Raw genomic sequence first — 23,703 nt, 5'->3', positions numbered from 1 at the left:
CCCCATTACTGATCTAACAAAGTATATAAATTTTGGCCCCATTACTGATCTAACAAAGTATATATAATTTGGCCCCATTACTGATCTAACAAAGTATATATAATTTGGCCCCATTACTGATCTAACAAAGTATATATATTTGGCCCCATTACTGATCTTACAAAGTATATATAATTTGGCCCCATTACTGATCTAACAAAGTATATATAATTTGGCCCCATTACTGATCTAACAAAGTATATATAATTTGGCCCCATTACTGATCTAACAAAGTATATATAATTTGGCCCCATTACTGATCTAACAAAGTATATATAATTTGGCCCCATTACTGATCTAACAAAGTATATATAATTTGGCCCCATTACTGATCTAACAAAGTATATATATTTTGGCCCCATTACTGACCTAACAAAGTATACATATTTTGGCCCCATTACTGATCTAACGAAGTATACATATTTTGGCCCCATTGCTGATCTAACAAAGTATATATAATTTAACCCCATTACTGATCTAACAAAGTATATATAATTTGGCCCCATTACTGATCTAACAAAGTATATATAATTTGGCCCCATTACTGATCTAACAAAGTATATATGTTTGGCCCCATTACTGATCTAACAAAGTATATATAATTTGGCCCCATTACTGATCTAACAAAGTATATATAATTTGGCCCCATTACTGATCTAACAAAGTATATATAATTTGGCCCCATTACTGATCTAACAAAGTATATATAATTTGGCCCCATTACTGATCTAACAAAGTATATATAATTTGGCCCCATTACTGATCTGACAAAGTATATATAATTTGGCCCCATTACTGATCTAACAAAGTATATATAATTTGGCCCCATTACTGATCTGACAAAGTATATATAATTTGGCCCCATTACTGATCTAACAAAGTATATATATTTGGCCCCATTACTGATCTAACAAAGTATATATAATTTGGCTCCATTACTGATCTAACAAAGTATATATAATTTGGCTCCATTACTGATCTAACAAAGTATATATAATTTGGCCCCATTACTAATCTAACAAAGTATATATATTTGGCCCCATTACTGATCTAACAAAGTATATATAATTTGGCCCCATTACTGATCTAACAAAGTATATATATTTTGGCCCCATTACTGATCTTACAAAGTATAAATATTTGGCCCCATTACTGATCTTACAAAGTATATATAATTTGGCCCCATTACTGATCTAACAAAGTATTTATAATTTGACCCCATTACTGATCTAACAAAGTATATATATTTGGCCCCATTACTGATCTAACAAAGTATATATAATTTGGCCCCATTACTGATCTAACAAAGTATATATAATTTGGCCCCATTACTGATCTAACAAAGTATATATAATTTGGCCCTATTACTGATCTAACAAAGTATATATATTATTTCCCAAATGACTGCCTAAATTCGCAATTGAGTGTTTCCTTTCTTTTAATTGCAAAATTTAGTTAATTTGCCTTATCTCGATAAGTTGAAGAGTGGTATATATATAAACACTTTTATTTTCAATTTTTGAAGGATTTTTAAGAAAAAAAACACTTAACCAATTTTCCAATTTTTGTCAAAACGATGCCATGTTTCTCAATCGAAAGGGAACCGGCCCCATTCCAAAATGGTGTAAAAAAAACACTGATGTTGTTTTGTTTGAAATCAATGTTTTATTTTTCCTGAAAAGAAATGATTAAATATAGCAAAGTTTTACATGAAATGTGTTTAAACACAATGACTCTTCCATGTGATTGCCTTATTAGTTGTAGTTAAAATTGATAAGCAAAGGTAACATCAAATAAACTATACTGATTATGATAATCGTAGCCTGTTCTTGATAACTGATTAATGAATCCAAGTTTGTCATTCATCAAATATACTTAAGCGAATAAAGTAATCCTTGTTCTTGACGAATGTTAAATGAATTTCTAGAAATACAAAGTTGCTTATTTCCACTGTGGATCATATGGTATTTATGTGATTCCAATAAATGTTCAACCCATCACTAATAAAAAATAGTGATGTTACTTACATGTAGACACACATTTTATGCACCCAGTTCTAGGCCAGGATGGAGAAGTGATGAGTTTCATGGAACTTATGGGTGAGGCAGTGAAGTTCCACAAGCCCGGGGAGAACTACAAGACTGCGGGGTACGTGGTCACGGAGAAAACCATGGACCTCATGAAGCAACATCTCAAGGAGACCGGCGGAAAGGTACTCAGCACGTTTGAGTGTCAAGCTTGAGTGATATTTCCTTCAGTATTGAATATCATTTGTTTGAGAAATTGCTGTCGATATTGGTAAATGTTTCTTTTGGATACCCTACTTTACCAGGGAAGCGGACAACGACAACGAGCAAGGCCTAGTATAGGGGAGATCACCCTGGGTTATGGTTAGGTTAGGGTTATGGGTTGGGTAAGGGTTAATGCTAACCCAAACCCGACCGCTTACCCTAACCCTCTAACCCCCCCTTGCGCATTACAAGACCATGCCTCGCTCGTTGTTGTTGATGCGCACATTTTTAATTTAAAAAGTGACCAACTGATTGCATAATAGTAAAATGGAAGCCAATTTGAACTCAGATTTGCCATTTTCTTTATTAGACAACTTTTGTATCCCTCGCAAAAGGCGGAGGGATATAGAATTGGTGTTGTCCATCATTCCATCCGTCTGTCACAAAACTTTTTAGGGCTATATCTCAGAAACTATACAAGATATTAACATGAAACTTTATGGGTGTGAATATATCAAAGTTATTGCCCTTTGTTTGTTTGCATGATGTAACTGTTCAGGGCTATATCTCAGATGCCATACCAGACTTTAACTTTCAACATGAAACTTAATGGATGTATAGATATCAATGAGAAGTGCCTCGCACAAAAACCATAACCCTATACTTTCTTAAAGAAGAGTTATTTCATTTTGTTCATTTTGTATGTTGTAACTTTTAAGGGCTTTATCTCAGATACACTGCAAGATTTCAACATGACACTTCATGGGTGTATTTATATTAATTCGGAGAATCACAATGTGATACAAGATTTTAAAATGAAACTTGATGGGTGTATTGATATCAATATGTGACATGCTTAACAACCACTTCACTTTCTAAAGTAAGAGTTATTGCACTTTTTTTTGTATGATATAACTTTTCAGGGCTATTATATCTCAGATACGCTGCAATATTTCAACATGAAACTTCATGAGTGTATAGATGTCAATGAAGTGAATTGAAATGAATAAAAACGATTACCCTAAACTTAACTGTTTTTTAGGATTACACCAATGTATCAAGGGAATTTTACCCATCCATAAACAACATTTATTTGGCGGAGTATATCAAATCAACAAATCAGCAAAATTGTTTCCTCAATTTTGGCATTATAAAATCAGGTGACCGGTATGAATGATTGCGTGTCATGCATGGTAAGTAGGGTTATGCTAGATATGATTGTAGTTTCGACAGAAACAGAAAAGTAGTGACCAGCTTTTGGACCGTTAAGCCAGACATTTTGGCAGCTGTAAGCCAGACATTTTGGCAGCTGTTGTTTGTCACTATTATAGAGCAGAAACCTGTAAGCATAATACATGCCTGTAAATGTTGGTAGGTTTATAAAATAAATGTTCTATTTTCAAAGACTTTTATACCTACAGGTTTACTCCAGATTCCCTCCAGAGCCAAACGGAATTTTACACATTGGACATGCAAAGGCCATCAATTTCAACTTCGGGTATGCCAAGGTACTGCAATGTTCTTTTTCTTGCCAATTTGTATTAATAATATCAATCCATGTCTCCACTGTTAATGCTTATGTCAGTTTCTCTGCATAAACTGAAACAACAAAAAGTATGTAACATATGATCATGCTCAATTGAATTATTACAATCATTCATTCACTGCATGTGTTCTTTTGTTGGAAAGAATTCAACCTCTAAACAATAGATACCAAAATCTAATCTTAGGATGCGATTGCGAATTGATTGTTAACTGTTCAATGATATGTGGTAGCGTGCAAACAATAAAAAAGTTTGTATTCTGTTAGGCGAACGGTGGCAACTGTTACCTGCGTTATGACGATACAAACCCGGAGAAGGAGGAAGAGAAGTTCTTCACTGGAATCAGGGACATGGTCGAGTGGCTAGGTAACACGAAACAGTCTTAGTCTTGTAACATGCTCCCCCTGGTTGAGTGGCTAGGTAACACGAAACAGTCTAAATGGTGTTGTGACATGCTTCCCCTGGCAGAAATGGTTCTTTAGTCACATATTCCCATGCTCTGGGAAACGGGGCTTAATGCATATGCGTAAATTGGCATCACAGATTAGCCAGTGCAGTCTGCACAGGCTAATCAGGGATGACACTGTTTGCTAATAAGTAAGTTTTTGTTCAAAGGAATCCTTCTTGTGAAAATTCAGTTAAGGCATAAAGGGTTGTCCCAGTCTGCATAGTCTAATTTGGGACGACACTTTACGCTCATTCAGAAAATCTTGAATGAGGCTCAAATGGTGTTGTAAGAAGCTTTCCAGGATTGATACAGATCTGTAGGCAAATATGAAGTGCTATATTTGACTTGTTGGTATCTGAGCTTTCTTCCCTTGGTAAAAAATTGTTTTTGGAGTCAAATTGACTTCATTACATTTGACTCTTTGCTAAGTTCTTTATGATAAATAAGAACATATTTTAACATTCATTCGTAATTTTAAACTCACCTATCACCTAGTTACTTGGTGAGCTTATGTGACGGTGTGATGTCCGGCGTCCATTGTGCGTGCGTGTGTCCGTCAACAATTTGTTTGTGTAGGCAGTAGAGGTCACAGTTTTCATCCAATCTTTATGAAATTTGGTCAGAATGTTTATCTTGATGAAATCTGGGTTGGGATTGTATTTGGGTCATCTGGGGTCAAAAACTAGGTCACTAGGTCAAATAATAGAAAAACCTTGTGTAGACAATAGAGGTCACAGTTTTCATCCAATCTTTATGAAATTTGGTCAGAATGTTAATCTTGATGAAATCTGGGTTGGGATTGTATTTGGGTCATCTAGGGTCAAAAACTAGATCACTAGGTCAAATAATAGAAAAACCTTGTGTAAACATTAGAGGTCACAGTTTTCATCCAATCTTTATGAAATGTGGTCAGAATGTTTATCTTGATGAAATCTGGGTTTGGATTGTATTTGGGTCATCTGGGGTCAAAAACTAGGTCACTAGGTCAAATAATAGAAAAACCTTGTGTAGACAATATAGGTCACAGTTTTCATCCAATCTTTACGAAATTTGGTCAGAATGTTTATCTTGATGAAATCTGGGTTTGGACTGAATTTGGATCATCTGGGGTCAAAAACTAGGTCACTAGGTCAAATCATAGAAAAACCTTTTGTAGACAATAGAGGTCACAGTTTTCATCCAATCTTTATAAAATTTGGTCAGAATGTTTATCTTGATGAAATCTGGGTTGGGATTGTATTTGGGTCATCTAGGGTCAAAAACTAGGTCACTAGGTCAAATAATAGAAAAAAACGTGTGAAGACAATAGAGGTCATAGTTTTCATCTGATCTTAATGAAATATGGTCAGAATGTTTATCTTGATAATATCTGATTTTGGATAGTATATGGGTCATCTGGGGTCAAAAATTAAGGTCACCAGGCCGATTCTAGTAAAACCTTGTGTAGATGAAAGAGGTCACAGTTTTCATCACGTCTTAATGAAATTTTGTCAGAATGTATAAATTAATGAAATCTGGCTTGGGATTGTATATGGGCCTGATAGAATTTAAGTTGATGTAGCAAGGTTATTCAGGTGAGCGATTCAGGGCCATCATGGCCCTCTTGTTTCTTCTTTGTGATTTTTAGCTGATTAAGTGTCGTCTCAGATTTGAATGTGCATAGGCTTATCAGGAGCAAGACATTCCACTTTTACGGAATTTTTTTTTTCTTTAAAGACAGTCCTCTCTTAGCAAAGATCCAATTTAGGCTGACAAGTGTCGTCTCTCATTAGCCAGTGCTCACTGCACAGGTTAATCTTGGATGAATTTTTACCCACATGCATTAAGCCATGTTTTTCCCAGAACGAGGCTCATATGGTGAATCTTTCCTATGCAGGCTACAAGCCCTGGAAGACGACCCATGCCTCTGACAACTTTGACAAGCTGTACGAGATGGCCGAGGAGCTGATACGTAGGGGCCACGCCTACGTGTGCCACATGAGGCCCGAGGACATCAAGGGATTCAACCCCCCGGACTCCCCGTGGAGGGACCGCCCCATTGAGGAGTCCCTGCAACTGTTTGAGGTAGGAATGGAACGGAATGGACTAAGACTGGTGTTTATAGCGTCGCCATGGTGCAGTGGATTTGGGTTCTAGCAAATTTGATTACCACAATTAAAGCATTCTGTAGATCTCCCCCAAAGACTTCCAAGTACTGATTCTACCCAGAAAATGAACTTGAGTGTTTCAATAAGCTTAAGACTTTTGTTGCAATCAAGCTAAAATAAATAGGATTAAACATATTTATAGCGTATGCCTTGTTCTTACAATACACTTTTTCAATTTGATTATACATGGATTTACTTGAATATGAAAATAGGGTTCAAAAAGGTAAGTACAAGACAAACACTAATGTCTGACTTCATAAATGTAACCAGTATCATTTATGTGCACAATCAAACTAAAAAATGAAGGTTTAAGTGAAATAAGTTCTGAAGTAATCAGCAATAGAAAATTTTGCTCAAGACATGTTTTACAATGAAGCAGGGACTTTCTCTACCTAAAGAAACTCCCACAATAGATACCATGATTATTTTATTTTTTTTAATCCTGATCACAAAAAGTAGATATTTTTTCTCATTTTTTTTCTCAAAATTCCCCAATTGAAGTTCCCACAGAAAAAAATAATTTCAATTTTTTTTTTTTCCTTTCCAGCTCTATAAATGGAACCTAAGTTATTATAAAATATTTAAAACTCTTTCTCAATGTTAAAGTATTTATGAGAAAAAACAACACTGATTGCCCAATTTTATTCACAACAATGCCATATTTCTCAATGCAAAGGGCTCCGGATTGATTCATAAAATTGTGTAATAAACGCTGATTCTGTTTTCACAGGACATGAAGAATGGTAAGATCCAAGAAGGGGAGGCTACTCTACGCATGAAGACAACTCTAGAGGAAGGCAAGAAGGACCCCGTGGCCTACAGAATCAAGTTCTCTCCCCATCACAGGACTGGAGACGCTTGGTACGCATTCTTAACCCTTTCCTGTTCAGAAGCAAAGTGAAAATGGCTATATAAAACCAGCATAAAACCAGAACAGCCTTTGAGTGACTGGCCGCATGTTCAGGTTTTATTCTGGTTTCTTTCTCAGGGAGGGAATGAAGCCTTTAAACTGAAATCCAGTAAGAAAGGTCATTATTAAGCCCCCCTTCGAAGAAGAGGGGGTATATTGTTTTGCTGGATGTTGGTCGGTCTGTCTGTCTGATTTAAGTCTGTCTGTCGGTAGACCAGTTTGTTTTCGATCAATAACTTGTCAAGGAATTGACTGATGGGCTTGATACTTCACATGTGCATTGGCCTTGGACAGTAGATGACCCCTATTAAATTGGGTTCACTAGGTCAAAGGTCAAGGTCACTCTCACAAGTGTGTGAAAATCGTTTCCGATCAATAACTTGTCAACAAATTGACCGATTGGCTTGATACTTCCCATGTGCATTGGGGTCAACAGGTGAAAGGTCATGGTCACTGTCACAATAGGTGGAAAAATCGTTTCTGATCAATAACTTGTCAACAAATTGACCGATTAGCGTGATACTTCACATGTGCATTGGCCTTGGACAGTAGATGACCCCTATTAATATCTGGGTCACTAGTTCAAAGCCCTGTTTGGGGGGCATATGTCTCCTACCGCGGAACTCTTGTTTTATTTGATTTTCTTAGGGACTGCAAACACATCAAAGTGCATATCTGAGTGGTTCAGAGTAAAATAATACTAGACTCTTCCACTGTAAAATTTTCAAATTATGATTAAGTTTGCAAATGCTTGTTGTCATGTCCCATTTATTATTAACTTTGCATCATTGTTCAAAGATTTAAGTCTTAAGTTTGGGTTTCCCAAAATGCAAATAGCCTTTCTTACAAGATTGAACAATACATTATATAAAAAGTTCAGATTTAAAATTAGGTTAGTTTTGTGTGGACCGTGCTTATCTCTACCCCACCCCCACCCCCCCCCCAAAAAAAAAAACAACAAACAAACACACACAACAAAACAACAACAAGCAACCCTTATATTCAACTTGCTTTAAAAAAAATGCATTTTGTATAACATGTCAATATTAATGGAGTTTTAGTATGTGCAGTTTTACAATGACAAGGTTCTTCAATAACCCTTGTAGTAAACTATTTTTATGTCCCCCACCACTATAGTGGGGGACATATTGTTTTCGCCCTGTCTGTTGGTTTGTTTGTTGGTTTGTTTGTTTGCCCCAACTTTAACATTTGCCATAACTTTTGCAATATTGAAGATAGCAACTTGATATTTGGCATGCATGTGTATCTCATGGAGCTTCACATTTTGAGTAGTGAAAGGTCAAGGTCATCCTTCAAGGTCAAATGTCAAATATATGGGTCAAAACCACTCATTTAATGTCACTTTTGCAATATTGAAGCTAGCAACTTGATATTTGACATGCATGTGTATCTCATGGAGCTGCACATTTTGAGTGGTGAAAGGTCAAGGTCATCCTTCAAGGTCAAAGGTCATATATATGGGGACATAATGTTTCACAAACACATCGCTTGTTTTGTTTTATTCTTGATTTGTTTTCATATTTCCTTTCATAGGTGCATCTACCCGACGTACGACTTCACCCACTGCCTGTGTGACTCCATAGAGAACATCAGTCACTCTCTGTGCACGAAGGAGTTCCAGTCTCGGCGCTCCTCCTACTACTGGCTCTGTAACGCCCTTGACCTTTACTGTCCCGTCCAGTGGGAATATGGCCGCCTCAATCTCAGCTACACCGTCGTCTCGAAACGCAAGATTGCGAAGCTCATTACAGAAGGATATGTAAGGTATTGCTAGATGGGTAGTGCTGTGGTGAACTTTTTAAGGTATAAAATAGTTGAAGGTTTTTTTATTTCAATGTTTTTAAAGTCGGTTATAATGTTGTTACATTGTAAGGAAGTCAACTTCTAGTTTACGCACTATCACTAGAGAATGAATAAATCTTTTCATATATATATTATATATATATATATATATATATATATATATATATATATATATATATATATATATATATATGAACTTTATAACTTGTGAATACCGTTAAAAAGTTAAATAAAGACATTGCAAATATTTAATTTTTAGCCGGATTTTTTTTGAAAAAATCTCGGCTTATAGATTGATGTTGTCGGGCGGGCGGGGGGGGCGGGCGGGGTGGCGGCGTGCTCGAAAATGTTAAAGTTCTTATTTCATGGTATAACTTTGGTATGCTTGGACCTAGAGTCTTCAAACTTGACATGAAGGTTGGCCAGGATTAACAGATGACCACTGGTCATTTCAAGGTCATTCATTTGAAGGTCAAGGTCACTGTGACCTTCAATATAAAAAATGTTAAAGTTCTTATAACTTTGGTATGCTTGGACCTAGAGTCTTGAAACTTGACATGAAGGTTGGCCATAACTAGTTAGTAACCACTGGTCATTTCAAGGTCATTCATTTGAAGGTCAAGGTCACTGTGACCTTGAATGTAAAAATGTTAAAGTTCTTATTTCATGGTATAACTTTGGTATGCTTGGACCTAGAGTCTTCAAACTTGACATGAAGGTTGGCCAGGATTAACAGATGACCACTGGTCATTTCAAGGTCATTCATTTGAAGGTGAAGGTCACTGTGACCTTCAATATAAAAATGTTAAAGTTGTTATAACTTTGGTATGCTTGGACCTAGAGTCTTGAAACTTGACATGAAGGTTGGCCAGAATTAGTAAGTAACCACTGGACATTTCAAGGTCATTCATTTGAAGGTCAAGGTCACTGTGACCTTGAATGTAAAAATGTTAAAGTTGTTATAACTTTGGTTTGCTTGGACCTAGAGTCTTGAAACTTGACATGAAGGTTGGCCAGAACTAGTAAGTAACCACTGGACATTTCAAGGTCATTCATTTGAAGGTCAAGGTCACTGAGACCTTGAATGTAAAAATGTTAAAGTTCTTATTTCATGTTATAACTTTGGTATGCTTGTACCTAGAGTCTTCAAACTTGAAATAAAGATTGGCCAGTACTAGAAGATGACCACTGGTCATTTCAATGTCATTCATTTGAAGTTCAAGGTCACTGTGACCTTAAATGTTAAAATGTTAAAATTGTTATAACTTTGGTATGCTTGGACATAGAGTCTTCAAACTTGACATGAAGGTTTGCAAGCACACTTAGATGACCACTGGTCATTTCAAGGTCATTCATTCTAAGGTCAAGGTCAAGGTCACTGTGACCTTGAATGTAAAAATGTTAAAGTTCTTATAACTTTGGTAGGTAAAAATGTTAAAGTTCTTATTCCATGTTATAACTTTGGTATGCTTGTACCTAGAGTCTTCAAACTTGACATAAAGATTGGCCAGTACTAGAAGATCACCACTGCTCATTTCAATGACATTCATTTGAAGGTCAAGGTCACTGTGACCTTCAATGTTAAAATGTTAAAATTGTTATAACTTTGGTATGCTTGGACCTAGAATCTCAAACTTGACGTAAAGGTTTGCAAGCACACTTAGATGACCACTGGTCATTTCAAGGTCATTCATTTCAATGTCATTCATTTGAAGGTCAAGGTCACTGTGAACTTAAATGTTAAAATGTTAAAATTGTTGTAACTTTGGTATGCTTGGACCTAGAATCTCAAACTTGACGTAAAGGTTTGCAAGCACACTTAGATGACCACTGGTCATTTCAAGGTCATTCATTTGAAGGTCGAGGTCACTGTGACCACAGACTATCATTCAAGCTTGGATCATATTTATGTGTCCAATCTATCTGCTAGAACTGGTGTGATAGAAACCTTTTGGAGTGATCATAAGGCTGTCTGGATTTCTGTGTAGGTATGTGAAAGCAAAACAATAAATAGTATTATTTCATCTAAGTTTATTTTCTTACATTTGATAATGAAATTGATGGAAACTTCAAACAATATCTTACTAATTTGCTAATAAAAAAATTGAGATCAAACTTTCCTAATTGTCAATTCAAGTTCATATTTGTGACCTTAAATGTTATTGTTGTTCATGTATATGCATGCATTCAAAACATAACACAAGGTTTGCTCATGCCTTGAAAAGTACTTACATTTCATTTTGACCTTTGAACAATATTTCAGTAATTTAAGTATTGCATTGACAAAAACACGAAAGGTACTTTCCTGTCATTTAAATCTAAAATCCGGCTTCAATGCGGTCATCTCCGACCGCGGAACTCTTGTACTAAAATTTAATTTAATATTTAGTAATATGAAGTTAATGGAAGTTTTATGCCTTATAGGCATATATTTTTCAGACTGTTGGTAGTCCATTAGAATGTCTGCTGTTTTGGAATTCCACATTTTAATTCAACCAGTTTTATATTGGGCCATAAAACAGCTAAAAAATTGGCCATATCTTTGCCATAAATTGATGGATTGAAAAAAAATTGGCAGAAATAGCTCTCCGGTTAGATCAGTGGTTGGTACATCAATGCTCACTTAGTCGAGTATATACATTTTCAGTTTCAAGTTTACAGAACAGTCGAGCAGACTGTCTCAGGACAGCTCTTGTAATAAAGCTTACACTCTTAACCCTTTCAGTGCTGGAACCGAATTTTGAAGGCTTTTGCAAACAGTTTGGATCCAGATGAGACGCCACAGAACGTGGCGTCTCATCAGGATCGAAACTGTTTGCTATTCTGAAAGTATTCTTTGAAAAAAATCAAAGAAAATGCTAATTTTAGAAATTCAGCAGACTACATTTTAGCAGACTACAAATTTCCCAGCATGCAAAGGGTTAAAAAAGTTATTGTCACTTTAACCCTTTACCACTTAGATACGTATTTTGACGCATTTGTAGTCCCTTAGAAAGTATTCTAAAGTCCCTTAGAGAGTAACTCGCAGGCTGTTCTGGTTTTATGCTGTTTGTAAAAGCCATTTTCACTTTGCTACTTATGGGGTAAAGGGTTGAAAAAAGCTGTCACTTTAATTTCTACTCACCTGTTTCCCCGCTCAGGGACTGGGACGACCCGCGCCTGTTCACCCTGACGGCCCTGCGTAGGAGAGGCTTCCCCCCTGAGGCCATCAATCTGTTCTGTGCCAAGGTGGGCGTTACCATGGCGCAGACCGTCATAGATCCCAGTCTCCTGGAGGCTTGCGTTAGAGACGTGCTCAATATCAAGGCCCCAAGGTCAGTTTGACTCCGATGAATAGAAATGAGTTTTTCTCGTGGAAAACGGGGTTAAATTTACGTGTGTAAAGGGCCGCCCCTGACTAGCCTGTGCAGTCTGCACAGACTAATCAGGAACAATACTTTATGTTTTGATAGTAATTTTTGTTCAAAGGAAGTCTCTTCATAGGGAAAATCCGTTGCCGTGGAAAAGTGTGTCATTCCTGATAAGCCTGTGCAGACTTCACAGGCTTATCTGATACGACATTTTACGCACATGCATAAGGCTCATATTCATACTAACCTGACAATACTTGATATTATTGATTTAATTAATAATTTACCTTACAATGAGACTTGTTTGTGAGTGTGTAATTTCAGACATTAAGAAGTTCATTGAATTTGTTTGCTGAACCTGGCTTGTTCTTATATGAAAAACTATTTCTATAATTCATGATTCCGTATACGTGTTTACCTATTTAAAGATTAAGCAATCTTTACTCTCGGGCTTAAAGATCATTTAACAGTATTTACCTTGACAGTTGTCAACAGCAACAGGGTCAACAAAACATTTTAAGTATTTGTCCTTCTTATAAATTACTTACATTTGATTATTATTAACTCCAGCATTGCAAAGGGAATGTCCATGCTGAAAGAAAACCTCTTTAAGTATCGCATTTTATACTAAAACAGCAAAATAAGAACAATACATTCTTAAGTACTGGTTCTTCCAAGAAAACAGACTCGAGAGCCATTCAATAAGCCTTAGTCTTTCAATGCCAATGGAGCGAAAATAAATAGATTTTAACTATTCATGTATTGCACATACGATTGTTATATATTTCATAGCAATGGCAGTGTAAGACCTTTTCAAGGTTACAATCACAAATTTCCCTTACACCTTTCAGAGTCATGGCAGTTTTAGACCCATTGAAGGTCACTATTACCAATTTCCCTGGTGACCACTCAGGGGAGCTCACTGTGCCAGACTTTCCTGCTGATGAGAGCAGAGGATCACATAAAATACCATTCACAAAAACTGTGTACATCGAGCGATCGGATTTCAGGGAGGTAAGAAGCTGTGTTTATGTGATTTACAGTAAAAACTCGCTATTAAGACCACTTGTGGGACTTTTCAAAAGTGGTCATAATAGCGAGGTGGTCTTAATTCTGAGTTTTCATGAATTTGATGGACATATAATTACAACAATGTAAATATTCAATGAACTTTAATCTTTTTGCATACAATATAACAGTCATCCGTTTATACATTGTATTTATATATTTATACATTGTACAAAGATAGTATTTCAAGTTGTTCATTAAAGAAGTGTAATACATGTACATGTACTTTTCATCAAGATCCTTGATGTTTACTCAACGAATGAGTCAATTGTCGTCTGCTTAGCATTTCGTCGAATAAAAATTGAGCTTTTCTTTTTAGAATAGCTTGAACACGAGTCTTTCCAAATAAATCGGCCAGCTGTTGTTGAGATTTCCGATCACTTGCGTCGATCAAATCAATCTTTTCTTTGAAACACAACTCTTTCTGTTTTTGCTGATCCATTTTGAAAAACGATATGGTATAAAGGTTGGTTTTTATATCCATCACGAACAAAACCGTGTTACTCAAATATCCTAACTGTCAAATTATTCGCAGTATTTAATCTTTCAAGTGTGTACCAAACAACTACCAATTCACCCATCAAAGACTCAATAATAATAATAGCTAATTGTCAATCAAGGGTTAAAAATTATAACAAGTGCCGAAAATCTAACACCTGTGTCGCAAATCGATGCCAAAAACCGTTGTCGTTAATTGATGTTAATTGGGTCAGAATGGCTTCGTACACAAGCCCGATAGTACCACAACACCAGATCAAGTAAGGTGTGAAAATTACTGGTCCTTTGGCGGGTGTCAATTAAGAGCAATATCGATCATTGGTACTGATTTAAGTGGTCGTAATATCGGATTAGCAGGTTGGTCGGATTAGTGAGTGTAACGACCATTGAAATATAGAAGGAAAAAATCGGGACTGAAAAATGGTGGTCGACTTAGCGAGATGGTCGGAATACCGAGGTGGTCGTAAAGAGAGTTTTCATGGTATAAATGTGATAAAAAATAGTTTTTGGAAATATGTAAATGTATGGCATATCATTCAAGTTTTGTATGCCCCCTGTAGGATGGAATATAGCAGTCGGACTGTCCGTCCCTCAGTCTGTGGGGCATTCCATTTTCTGGACTTTTTTAGGCTTTCAGATATTGACCCCATATTTGGTGTGTGACTACCTGTATCGCTTACAGATGAAGTGTGATTTTCATTAGAGTTCATTGATTTTTTGGCCTGGGACTTTAAATCTAAAATAACTGTTTTCGGGACGTTCTTCTAAAACTGATTTTTGGTATGTCAGTCTACCGACATAACTTTCAGCTGAAATGTGAGTTTTGTTTAGGTCCATTGATTTTAGGCAAAGTTTTGGGCTTAGGACTTCAAAATTATCCTTTTTCTGGAAGTTAAAAAACAACGCTTTCAGCTATTCAGCTGATTTTTAGCGAGGCTGTTTTCAGAGAAAACCCGAGCTATTGTCATAGCCAGCTCGTCATCCGCCGTCCGCCATAGGCGTTGTGCTAAAACCTTAACATTGGCCATAACTTTTTAAATATTTAAGATAGCTCCTTGATATTTGGCATGCATGTGTATCTCATGGAGCTGCACATTTTGAGTGGTAAATTTTCAAGGTGAACATCATCCTTCAAGGTCTAGGGTCGAAAAAACAAAGTCAAGGGAAGTAATAAGCTTTAAAGGACATAGTTATCTGACCTGCCCACGTATATATTTTTGTTAAATAAATCAAAGCCGCGCAGTAGGCAGCAATGTGTTTTTGACAAACACATTGTGGTTAAAGGTCAAGGTCATCCTTTACGGTCTACGGTAAAAAATACAGATTTAGGGGAAGTAATAAGCTTTAAAAAGGGAGAAAATTATTCAATATTGAACATAGCCACTTTATATATTTGGCATGCATTTGTATCCCATGGAGCTGCACATTTTGAGTGGTGAATCTACAGTCATGGTAGTGGCTTTTAATTATTTATAATAAAAATAGAGATTTGTTACAGACAATTTTTTTCATGGGAAGTAATTTATATAATTATAAATCTCATATTATATATTTCCTTACCAAGAATTGAAGTTCTTTTCACAGTTACTGTACAGATTTATTATTTTGATTATTTATAACCCAAATGATTGATTTGTCAAAAAAAAAATTTAAATGATATAATTATAATTTCTTTGATGTTCATTACATACCTGTGGACTTATGTCCATAGATACATGATCAACTCTGGCTATGATCTCTTTTAAACCACAGGCCTTGGTTGTCAATGATTTCTGACATGGTCATAATTGACTGTGAGACCCACCCCCTTCCCCCGGTTGGATTGGACAAAATTCAAGGGAAGTAATAACCTTTAAAGGGAGATGATTTCTATACCTGCCAAATGATAAATAGAAATTTTATTTCAATGCGACGCAGTAGGGGGCATTGTGTTTCTGACAAACACATCTCTTGTTGGGTCACTAGGTAAAAAAAATTCGGACAAGCTTTCGCAGCCGAGCGTGGCACCCGTTATGCGTTGCTCTTGTTGGTACTTAAGTCTACTTACATGACTTACAGATGAAGTGTGAGTTTTGTTCCGGTCCTTTTTCTTTTTGGTGAAGGTATGAGCCTTTAGACTTTCTCTTTAAAAAACGTTTTTCCGGAGTGTTTTTTTAAAAACCCTTTTAGATATTTAGCTTATTTTTTTGTTTGTAAGTCTGCCGACATGAGTTACAGATGAAGTGTGCGTTTTATTCTGGTCCATTGATTTATGACCAAGTTATGGGTCTTGGACTTTCTCTAAAATAGTTGCCATGTGGCTTCAAAGCACAGTAGGGGGGCAGTTAACTAGCATATTTGTTATTCCCCCCCCCCCCATCGAGCACCGAGCAGTAAGCATTTTGCATGTCTGTATTTATTACAGTTATACAATAGATCAGTTGGAATAGCTAACACCTAAAAAAATAATTTCTTTGGCTTTTTATGTCCCGGATCGAATGATCGGGGGCATATTGTTTCTGGCCTGTCTGTCATTGTGTGCGTCTGTCACTAAACTTTAACCTTGGTAATAACTTGTGCAATATTGAAGATATTAACTTGATATTTGGTATGCATGTGTATCTCATGGAGCTGCACATTTTGAGTGGTGAAAAGTCAAGGTCAAGGTCATCCTTCAAGGTCAATTGTCAAAAAACAAAATCCAAGGGAAGTAACAAGCTTTAAAGGGAGATAATTTCTATTTTATATTATTTGGCATGCACAGATCATTTTTTACAAGGGAAGTAATATTTTTTAAAGGGATATAATAATAAAAAAATATTTCAAAGCGGCGCAGTAGGGGGTATTGTGTTTCTTACAAACACATCTCTTGTTTCCACTATCTCTGAGTCTAGTTGGGCAGTTGTCAATTACTGACATGCATTCTACACTTTGAAACTTAGATACCGGTAGATTAAGCTTGTCCTAAACATTAAAAACATTTTTGAATTGTATAACATCTTTTAGTTTTACTTAGTTTTAACTTTTATTTCAGACAGCAGATAAGAACTACAAGAGATTTTCCTGTGACCAGCCTGTAGGGCTGCGACATGCTGGCTACGTCATCATGGTCGAGTCACTGCAAAAGGTATGTCCCAAACCTTTTCTCGCTCAAAAGCAAAGTGAATATTGCTATATACCACCAGCAGAATAACTCGCAGTCTGTTCAGATTTTATGCCGTTTTCTGCTTTTCATTATCTAAGGCTTGGAAATGTAGCCTTAAACAAACTTTTATCTATAAGAAAGGTCTTTAATTTAATTGGATTTTTTAAGGACGTCAAACGCGTGTCGGAGTGGGTAAATGCTAAATGTTAATTAATACTTATTTAAAATCATTGTAAGGATTTGTCATTTATTTAGCATAAATATTTGGCAGTTTTATAAGCCGGTCAGAGTTAAAGTAATCTTTTGTAGAATTCATTGAAAGAAAAATAACACTTCAAAAGTGGTTCATTTCTCAATGCAAGTTTTGAATTTACCGGTAACCACATCCTTGCCTAATACCAGTCTTACTAGGGTGTTGTCGCTTATTGATAAGATATCCGCTTAGCGACCTGGACCCAGTTGTTTGAAACCTGGGTAAATTTTAACCGTGGGATAAATGTCGGATAAATTTAACCCAGGGTTAATTTTTTGGTCAAGTGTTGTTGCATCATGTTGGTTAAATTTATCCAGCGTTTTGTCTGGATAAATTTAACCCTGGTCTAAAGGTTGGTTAAAATTTATCCATGTAAACAAACAAAATAGCCGAATTTTATTTGTATCGTTATCCACGTAAGAATCGCCAAAATTCTTTGAATGTTGTGTTATATGACAATATGCGGAATCGATATCGGTTCAAATGAAAATGTTCATAGATTTTGTAATTTAAATGGCGGAAATATTTAAACTTTTACAAAGCATTCTTTGCTTATATACCATGCTTGCTATAACGTTTACAAATGGCAGGTTCAAAATAATTCGTTTTCTTTACACTCATGATCGCGTTAAAGGTTAATTATACACGTTTCCATTCGCAATTTATTTACAGAATCACGAAAAATGTCAAATACAATACATAAAATACATACTTGTTTCAATGATCTATAAACATTTAATGGATTGAATATAACTGATTTAAAATTTTATAATATTATTAAATCTTTTTCCCAGAATATGCTGTCCTATTTATAGCTTGACGACATGTCGGCCATTTTGCTTTTACAATGGATTATGGGATATGTGTAAAAGTTAATCAGTGGATAAATTTACCCAACATGGATAGTTATCCAGCCTGGGTAAATATTTCCAGCAACGCATTTATCCAACCTGGTAAGTAACCCAGCTTGGATAACTTTAACCAGCGGTTAGCGCTAACCAAGGGGTTAAAATAACCTAGTGTACCATTAACTGGGTCCTGGAGGTTACAGGTTTGATCCCTAAGGTGGGAGTGTTCTTTAGAATCCCCCCCCCCCAAAACACCAAGTACCCCCCGCGGTTCAACCCAGGAAATGTACTCAAGGGCATTTCAATAAGCCTAAGACCTTCTTAATAGATAAAAAGGTTTAAACAAAATACTTCTCAATAAACAAATAAAATATACTTCTCAATAAAGAAATAAAAAATACTTCTCAATAAACAAATAAGAATCAATCTGAAGGGATCTCATAAAGGTATGATAACATTTTTGCATTATAGGATAGCAGTGGCAATGTAACTGAGATTCTGGCCACGTGTAAGAAGTCTTCGGAGGCTGATAAGCCTAAAGGTGTAATACAGTGGGTGTGCAATCCTCTAGTGTGCGAAGTGAGACTCTACGACCGGCTGTAAGTTGTATATACACTAGCTGGTGTTCAGGCTCTCAATTATCTCATATATTAGACTGTTGGGGTGTTCAATGCATAAGTTAACATTTTTTGGATCCAAAACAAAATAAAAAGGTTGTGCTAAGCAGTACTGTAGCTGTGAATACCAAAGAATTACTACATGATCATTTCAGTCTGGCTTAGTGTCAAGTTTTAGGAGACTTAATTTTACTTTTTTTTTATTGCAAAAAGTAAATTATTTAGTTGTCCGCATAAAATTCACAATGTTCCACATTATAAAACATATGATATTATTCAATAAAATTATTTAATTAGGCGAAAACGATGCTGAAACTAAAGCATTTTTTTCCGTCTTTCAGAAGCAAGCAGTTATTGTGCAATCATATGATGTCACATTTCTTACATCACAATACACATCATTTTATGACACACAAGAAAAGCTTGCATTTTTTTTTTTGTCTAAAGGCATGACATAAAAGGAAAAGTTGATTTCAGATTGTATGAAGTGGTGGTCATATAAATCAGATATATTCACCATGGCTCTCCCACTTGTGAAAATATGTTATTTAAGAACACTCCTGAACTAATTACCGGTAATTGATCTTGCACTGAAATTAGCAAATAACCTCTTTTCATATTCTGGAATGCTTTAAACATGCATTTTATCTGCCTTTAGATAAACTGCATGTTTGTATTAATATTTTGAAATGTATTTTTTTTTGTAAAAATATGTAGAACATCTATTTCATGTAAAATCTAATGTGTTTTGTGCAATACTTGTAGTTTCAATTCTGTGCTATATTTGTTGTCCAGTTTTCAATTCTGTGCTATATTTGTTGTCAAGTATTCAATTATGTGCTATCTTTGTTGTCAAGGTTTCAATTATGTGCTATAATTGCTGTCAAGTTTTCAATTCTGTGCTATATTTGTTGTCCCGTTTTCAATTCTGTGCTATATATGTTGTCATGTTTTCATTTTTGTGCTATATTTGTTATCAAGGTTTCATCATAAGAGTCCAGAAGACCCCAATGAAGTGCCTGGTGGTTTCCTCAATGATATTAAACGGGTAAGATCAAATAAGTATGGTTATTTTTAGCTATATATCTGAGTCTCACTCTGGGAAAATGGGGCTTAACCCTTTGCATGCTGGGAAATTTGTCATCTGCTAAAATGTCGTCTGCTGAATTTCTGAAATTAGCATTTTCTTCGATTTTTTTCAAAGAATACTATCAGAATAGCAAACCGTTTGGATCCTGATGAGACGCCACATTCTGTGGTGTCTCATCTGGATCCAAACTGTTTGCAAAGGCCTTCAAAATTCGGTTCCAGCACTGAAAGAGTTAATGCATTTGTGTTTAAGTGTCATCCCCGATTAGCCTGTGCACAGGCTAATCAGGATGACACTTTTTCATTTTTTTTATGCTCCCCCAAAATTTTTTTGCGGGGGGGGCATATAGTCGCTGCTTCTTCTGTCCGTGCGTGTGTCCGCCGTCCGTGCACAATTTTTGTTCGGGCTATTTCTCAGCAATTAATGACCGGAATTCAATTAAACTTTATGGGAAGCTTCACTGCCAAGAGGAGATGTGCATATTATCGGCCGGTTCTTGTCGGATGATTTTTCACAGAGTTATGGCCCTTTGAAATTTTCCATTACGTGTACATATAGTGCAATTCTTGTCCCCCCAACTACTAGACGTTTCCTTTTATCTGAATATATAGTGCAATATTGTGACAAAAAAAAACCTTTGGGGAGCATCACCCGTCTCCGACGGTTTTTGTTTCAAATTGTTTGTGTAAAGGAAGTCTCTTGTTTGCAACAATGCAGTTTAGGCGGAAGGTGTAGTCCCATATTAACCTATGCTGACCAAACAGATGACCCTTTACGCAGATGCATTTTTTTCCACAAAAAGGCTGATATAAATGAACAGCTTGCTGTGTATTGATATTTGATGAAATTGTGTTGAGTACACCATTGCTTTCATTTGTTGTCTTATTTATACCCATTATTTCGGGGCAAATTAAATTGAACGTTGCTCTTGCCCCTTGTTTTTATAACATTTCCAGTATTATAGTATGGGCGCTTTGACAGTGGTTGAAATAAAAAAGCTTGTCTCGGGCATATCTGCATGGCTGAAATTTGAAAATAAATAGGCAGAACTGACTAGCAACATTAGAATATTGTGTTAGAGATGTCCCGAGTGCGTATTTACCAACCAATCCTAGACTTCAGTCTTAAAATAAGGAATATTCTTACAGCTGCCATGTTCTTAAGCTACTGGAAAATTGTTACAATGAAGGCAATGCACACCTGAAGTTACATTATTTTAGAGCAATATGATAAGCATCAATTAAAGCCTCTACATATTCAAACACTGGAGTAAGTTTTGTTGAAATGAAGTCTTTTATTTATCCTTAAGTCTTAGAATGGGTTGGTGAATACGGGCCCAGATAAAATGTGTCGTGTTCTGAGAAAACTGGACATAATGCATGTGCGTAAAGCGCCACTTTCCACTTTTATGACATTTTTTGTTTAAATGAAGTCTCTTCTTAGCAAAAAACCAATTTAGGCGGAAAGTGTTGTACCTGATTAGCCTGTGCGGACTGCACAGGCTAATCTGGGACGACACTTTACGCACATGCATTATGCCCAGTTTTCTCAGAACATGACACAAATACTTCTTCACTCTGTTTGCAGGACTCCCTTCAGGTGATACCCAACGCATATGTCGACCAGTCGGTGAAGAACGCCAAGTTTCTAGATAAATATCAGTTTGAACGCATAGGGTTCTTCAGTGCAGATCAGGACACTACGCCAGGCAAAGTAAGTGGATCCCATTGAATCCCAGTGGATCCCATTGAACACTTAGCTCTTCAAAACGAAAGATACATTTGTGGACTGGTCAATTGCTTTTTAAACAAATTAAAGTATTTAAATTAAAATATCACCCACCAAGCGTAAAAAGTATACATGTTAATCAAAGAAAACCGGTTAAGAAAATTATTTGTTTTAAATATGGGTTTAGTAAATGTATTGAAAAATGAGACATATATTTCTTTGTGGTTAAATATTTACTTTCACTATATCTTGTTTTTAGTTGACCAAGTATTTGACCCCACTTTGCACAAATCATAATTAGAATATGCTTGAAACTAGTCACATATCTGTCTGGGGGTGGGTAGAATAGCATATCCTTGTCATTTTGTATAAGACTTGAATGCAAGACTGCAATTGCAGGTCATTAGTTAATCATTCAGATATCTTAGAATTTATTGTATTTTGTGACTTGAAGTCAGGGTTTTGTCTAAAAGCAGTGGAAAAATTTGTTATGGTATTTTTCTAAATTACCTCAATCAATTGGCAATTGATTTTGTTTTTGTATTTTTATGCCCCCCAAGAAGGGCATATAGTGATCTGACTGTCTGTCCGTCCGTCTGTCTGTCACACTTTGCGTTTAGGTTTCGAAAAATGCTCATAACTTCTATGTCGCTTCAGATAGCAATTTCATATTTGGCATGCATGTGTATATGGATAAGGCCTTTCCATACGCACACAAATTTTGACCCCTGTGACCTTGACCTAGAACTTAGGGTCCGTGTTTAGGTTTCAAAATCTGCGTTTAGGTTTTGAAAAAAAGCTCATAACTTCTATCAAGCATTTATTGTGGCATAAGTCATCCTATGGTGACAGCTCTTGTTATTTGCTTTGTTTTTTGTATGCATTTATATTTTTCACTCTATCTAGTGACCAATTGGAAAAATAATTCAGTGTACCTAATATTGATTTATATTCTTGATAAAAAATTCCCTATCAGGGTGTACTTAGTAAAATTTTGTGTTCAACTGACAAGGCTTTGAGGTATCAGTTACGTCGATCATTACTGCCAAAATTTACATGTAGCCATGCAATGATTAATGTCTGTTCTGATCTGCTTTCAGATTGTCTTCAACAGAACCGTAACGCTCAAAGAGGACAGAGATAAAAATTGACTGACAATCTCAGTATTCCTATCTCTTGCACTGAACATGGTGAAACAGACTTTATTATAGAACTCTATCACATGTAAAAGATTGTGTGCTGTGGTCGCTTTATGTTTGTTGATAATTCTGTGTTGATTTTGCTTGGTTCAGCTTTTTGCAGAAAAGTACAAGAACATTCTTCGATAACTTTAATCTTCTTAAAATCAGTGGACAGAAATCATCACCATTGTGTTAATTATGTACCTACTTACTACCCGGTATTACTATCCTATGAATACGCATATCTATATATTTTTTGTCTAATTAATCTGTGTGACTGAGATATATGAAATTAAACTATGGAAGTGCTATTAAATAAATTATTTATGATGCAACTTTAATTTTGTTTCTCAAATCAACCAAATGCAGTAAAGGTATTATACACTTATAGACTTTTTTTTACGCAACACTTTTCTAACTTGAATGCAAGTGCAAGCTTACTGTAAAATTATTCATCTGTCAGACCCTTAGACAGGTATGGTTTAATCTTTTTTGCACGTCAAATGGTGAAATGGGATAAAATTCTTATTTTATTAGCTTGGCTGTTTTCAGAGAAAACCCAAGGTATTGTCATAGCCAGCTCGCCGTCCGCTGTGCTAAAACCTTAACATTAGCTCTAAAATCTAAGTGCTTCCACCTACAACTTTGAAACTTCATATGTAGCTGCACCTTGATGAGTTCTACACACCACACCCATTTTTGGGTCACTAGGTCAAAGGTCAAGGTCACTGTGACCTCTAATATAAAACTTCTGACAAGCTTTCATTTTTTCAAAACTGCACCCGCAGCTGAGCGTTGACACA

At 35.9% G+C, this 23,703-nt stretch overlaps 1 protein-coding gene and 1 long non-coding RNA gene across 2 annotated transcripts in view; both read left to right on the top strand.

Moving 5' to 3' along the window:
• Positions 1–23,235, top strand: part of LOC127831904 (glutamine--tRNA ligase-like) — a 30,496-nt gene extending 7,261 nt beyond the window's left edge. Inside the window, exons 6-18 of the mRNA XM_052356992.1 lie at positions 2,094–2,251; positions 3,692–3,778; positions 4,081–4,180; positions 6,139–6,326; positions 7,140–7,270; positions 8,874–9,104; positions 12,284–12,457; positions 13,345–13,507; positions 17,073–17,165; positions 18,756–18,883; positions 19,883–19,949; positions 21,579–21,704; positions 22,820–23,235. Coding sequence (XP_052212952.1) covers positions 2,094–2,251; positions 3,692–3,778; positions 4,081–4,180; positions 6,139–6,326; positions 7,140–7,270; positions 8,874–9,104; positions 12,284–12,457; positions 13,345–13,507; positions 17,073–17,165; positions 18,756–18,883; positions 19,883–19,949; positions 21,579–21,704; positions 22,820–22,870 — 1,697 coding nt within the window. The 3' untranslated portion in view covers positions 22,871–23,235. The remainder of the gene's footprint in view (positions 1–2,093; positions 2,252–3,691; positions 3,779–4,080; positions 4,181–6,138; positions 6,327–7,139; positions 7,271–8,873; positions 9,105–12,283; positions 12,458–13,344; positions 13,508–17,072; positions 17,166–18,755; positions 18,884–19,882; positions 19,950–21,578; positions 21,705–22,819) is intronic.
• LOC127831916 (uncharacterized) lies at positions 10,399–11,262 on the top strand. Its single transcript, XR_008026552.1, has 2 exons — positions 10,399–10,511; positions 11,038–11,262. It is a non-coding gene; the product is annotated as an uncharacterized LOC127831916 (long non-coding RNA).
• Positions 23,236–23,703: the final 468 nt, after the last annotated feature.

Source organism: Dreissena polymorpha, chromosome 5 (genome assembly GCF_020536995.1).
Source record: "Dreissena polymorpha isolate Duluth1 chromosome 5, UMN_Dpol_1.0, whole genome shotgun sequence".
NCBI lineage: Eukaryota > Metazoa > Mollusca > Bivalvia > Myida > Dreissenidae > Dreissena > Dreissena polymorpha.
The sequence above is the reverse complement of the archived record's forward strand: the minus strand, read 5'-3'. Positions and strand labels throughout refer to the sequence as shown.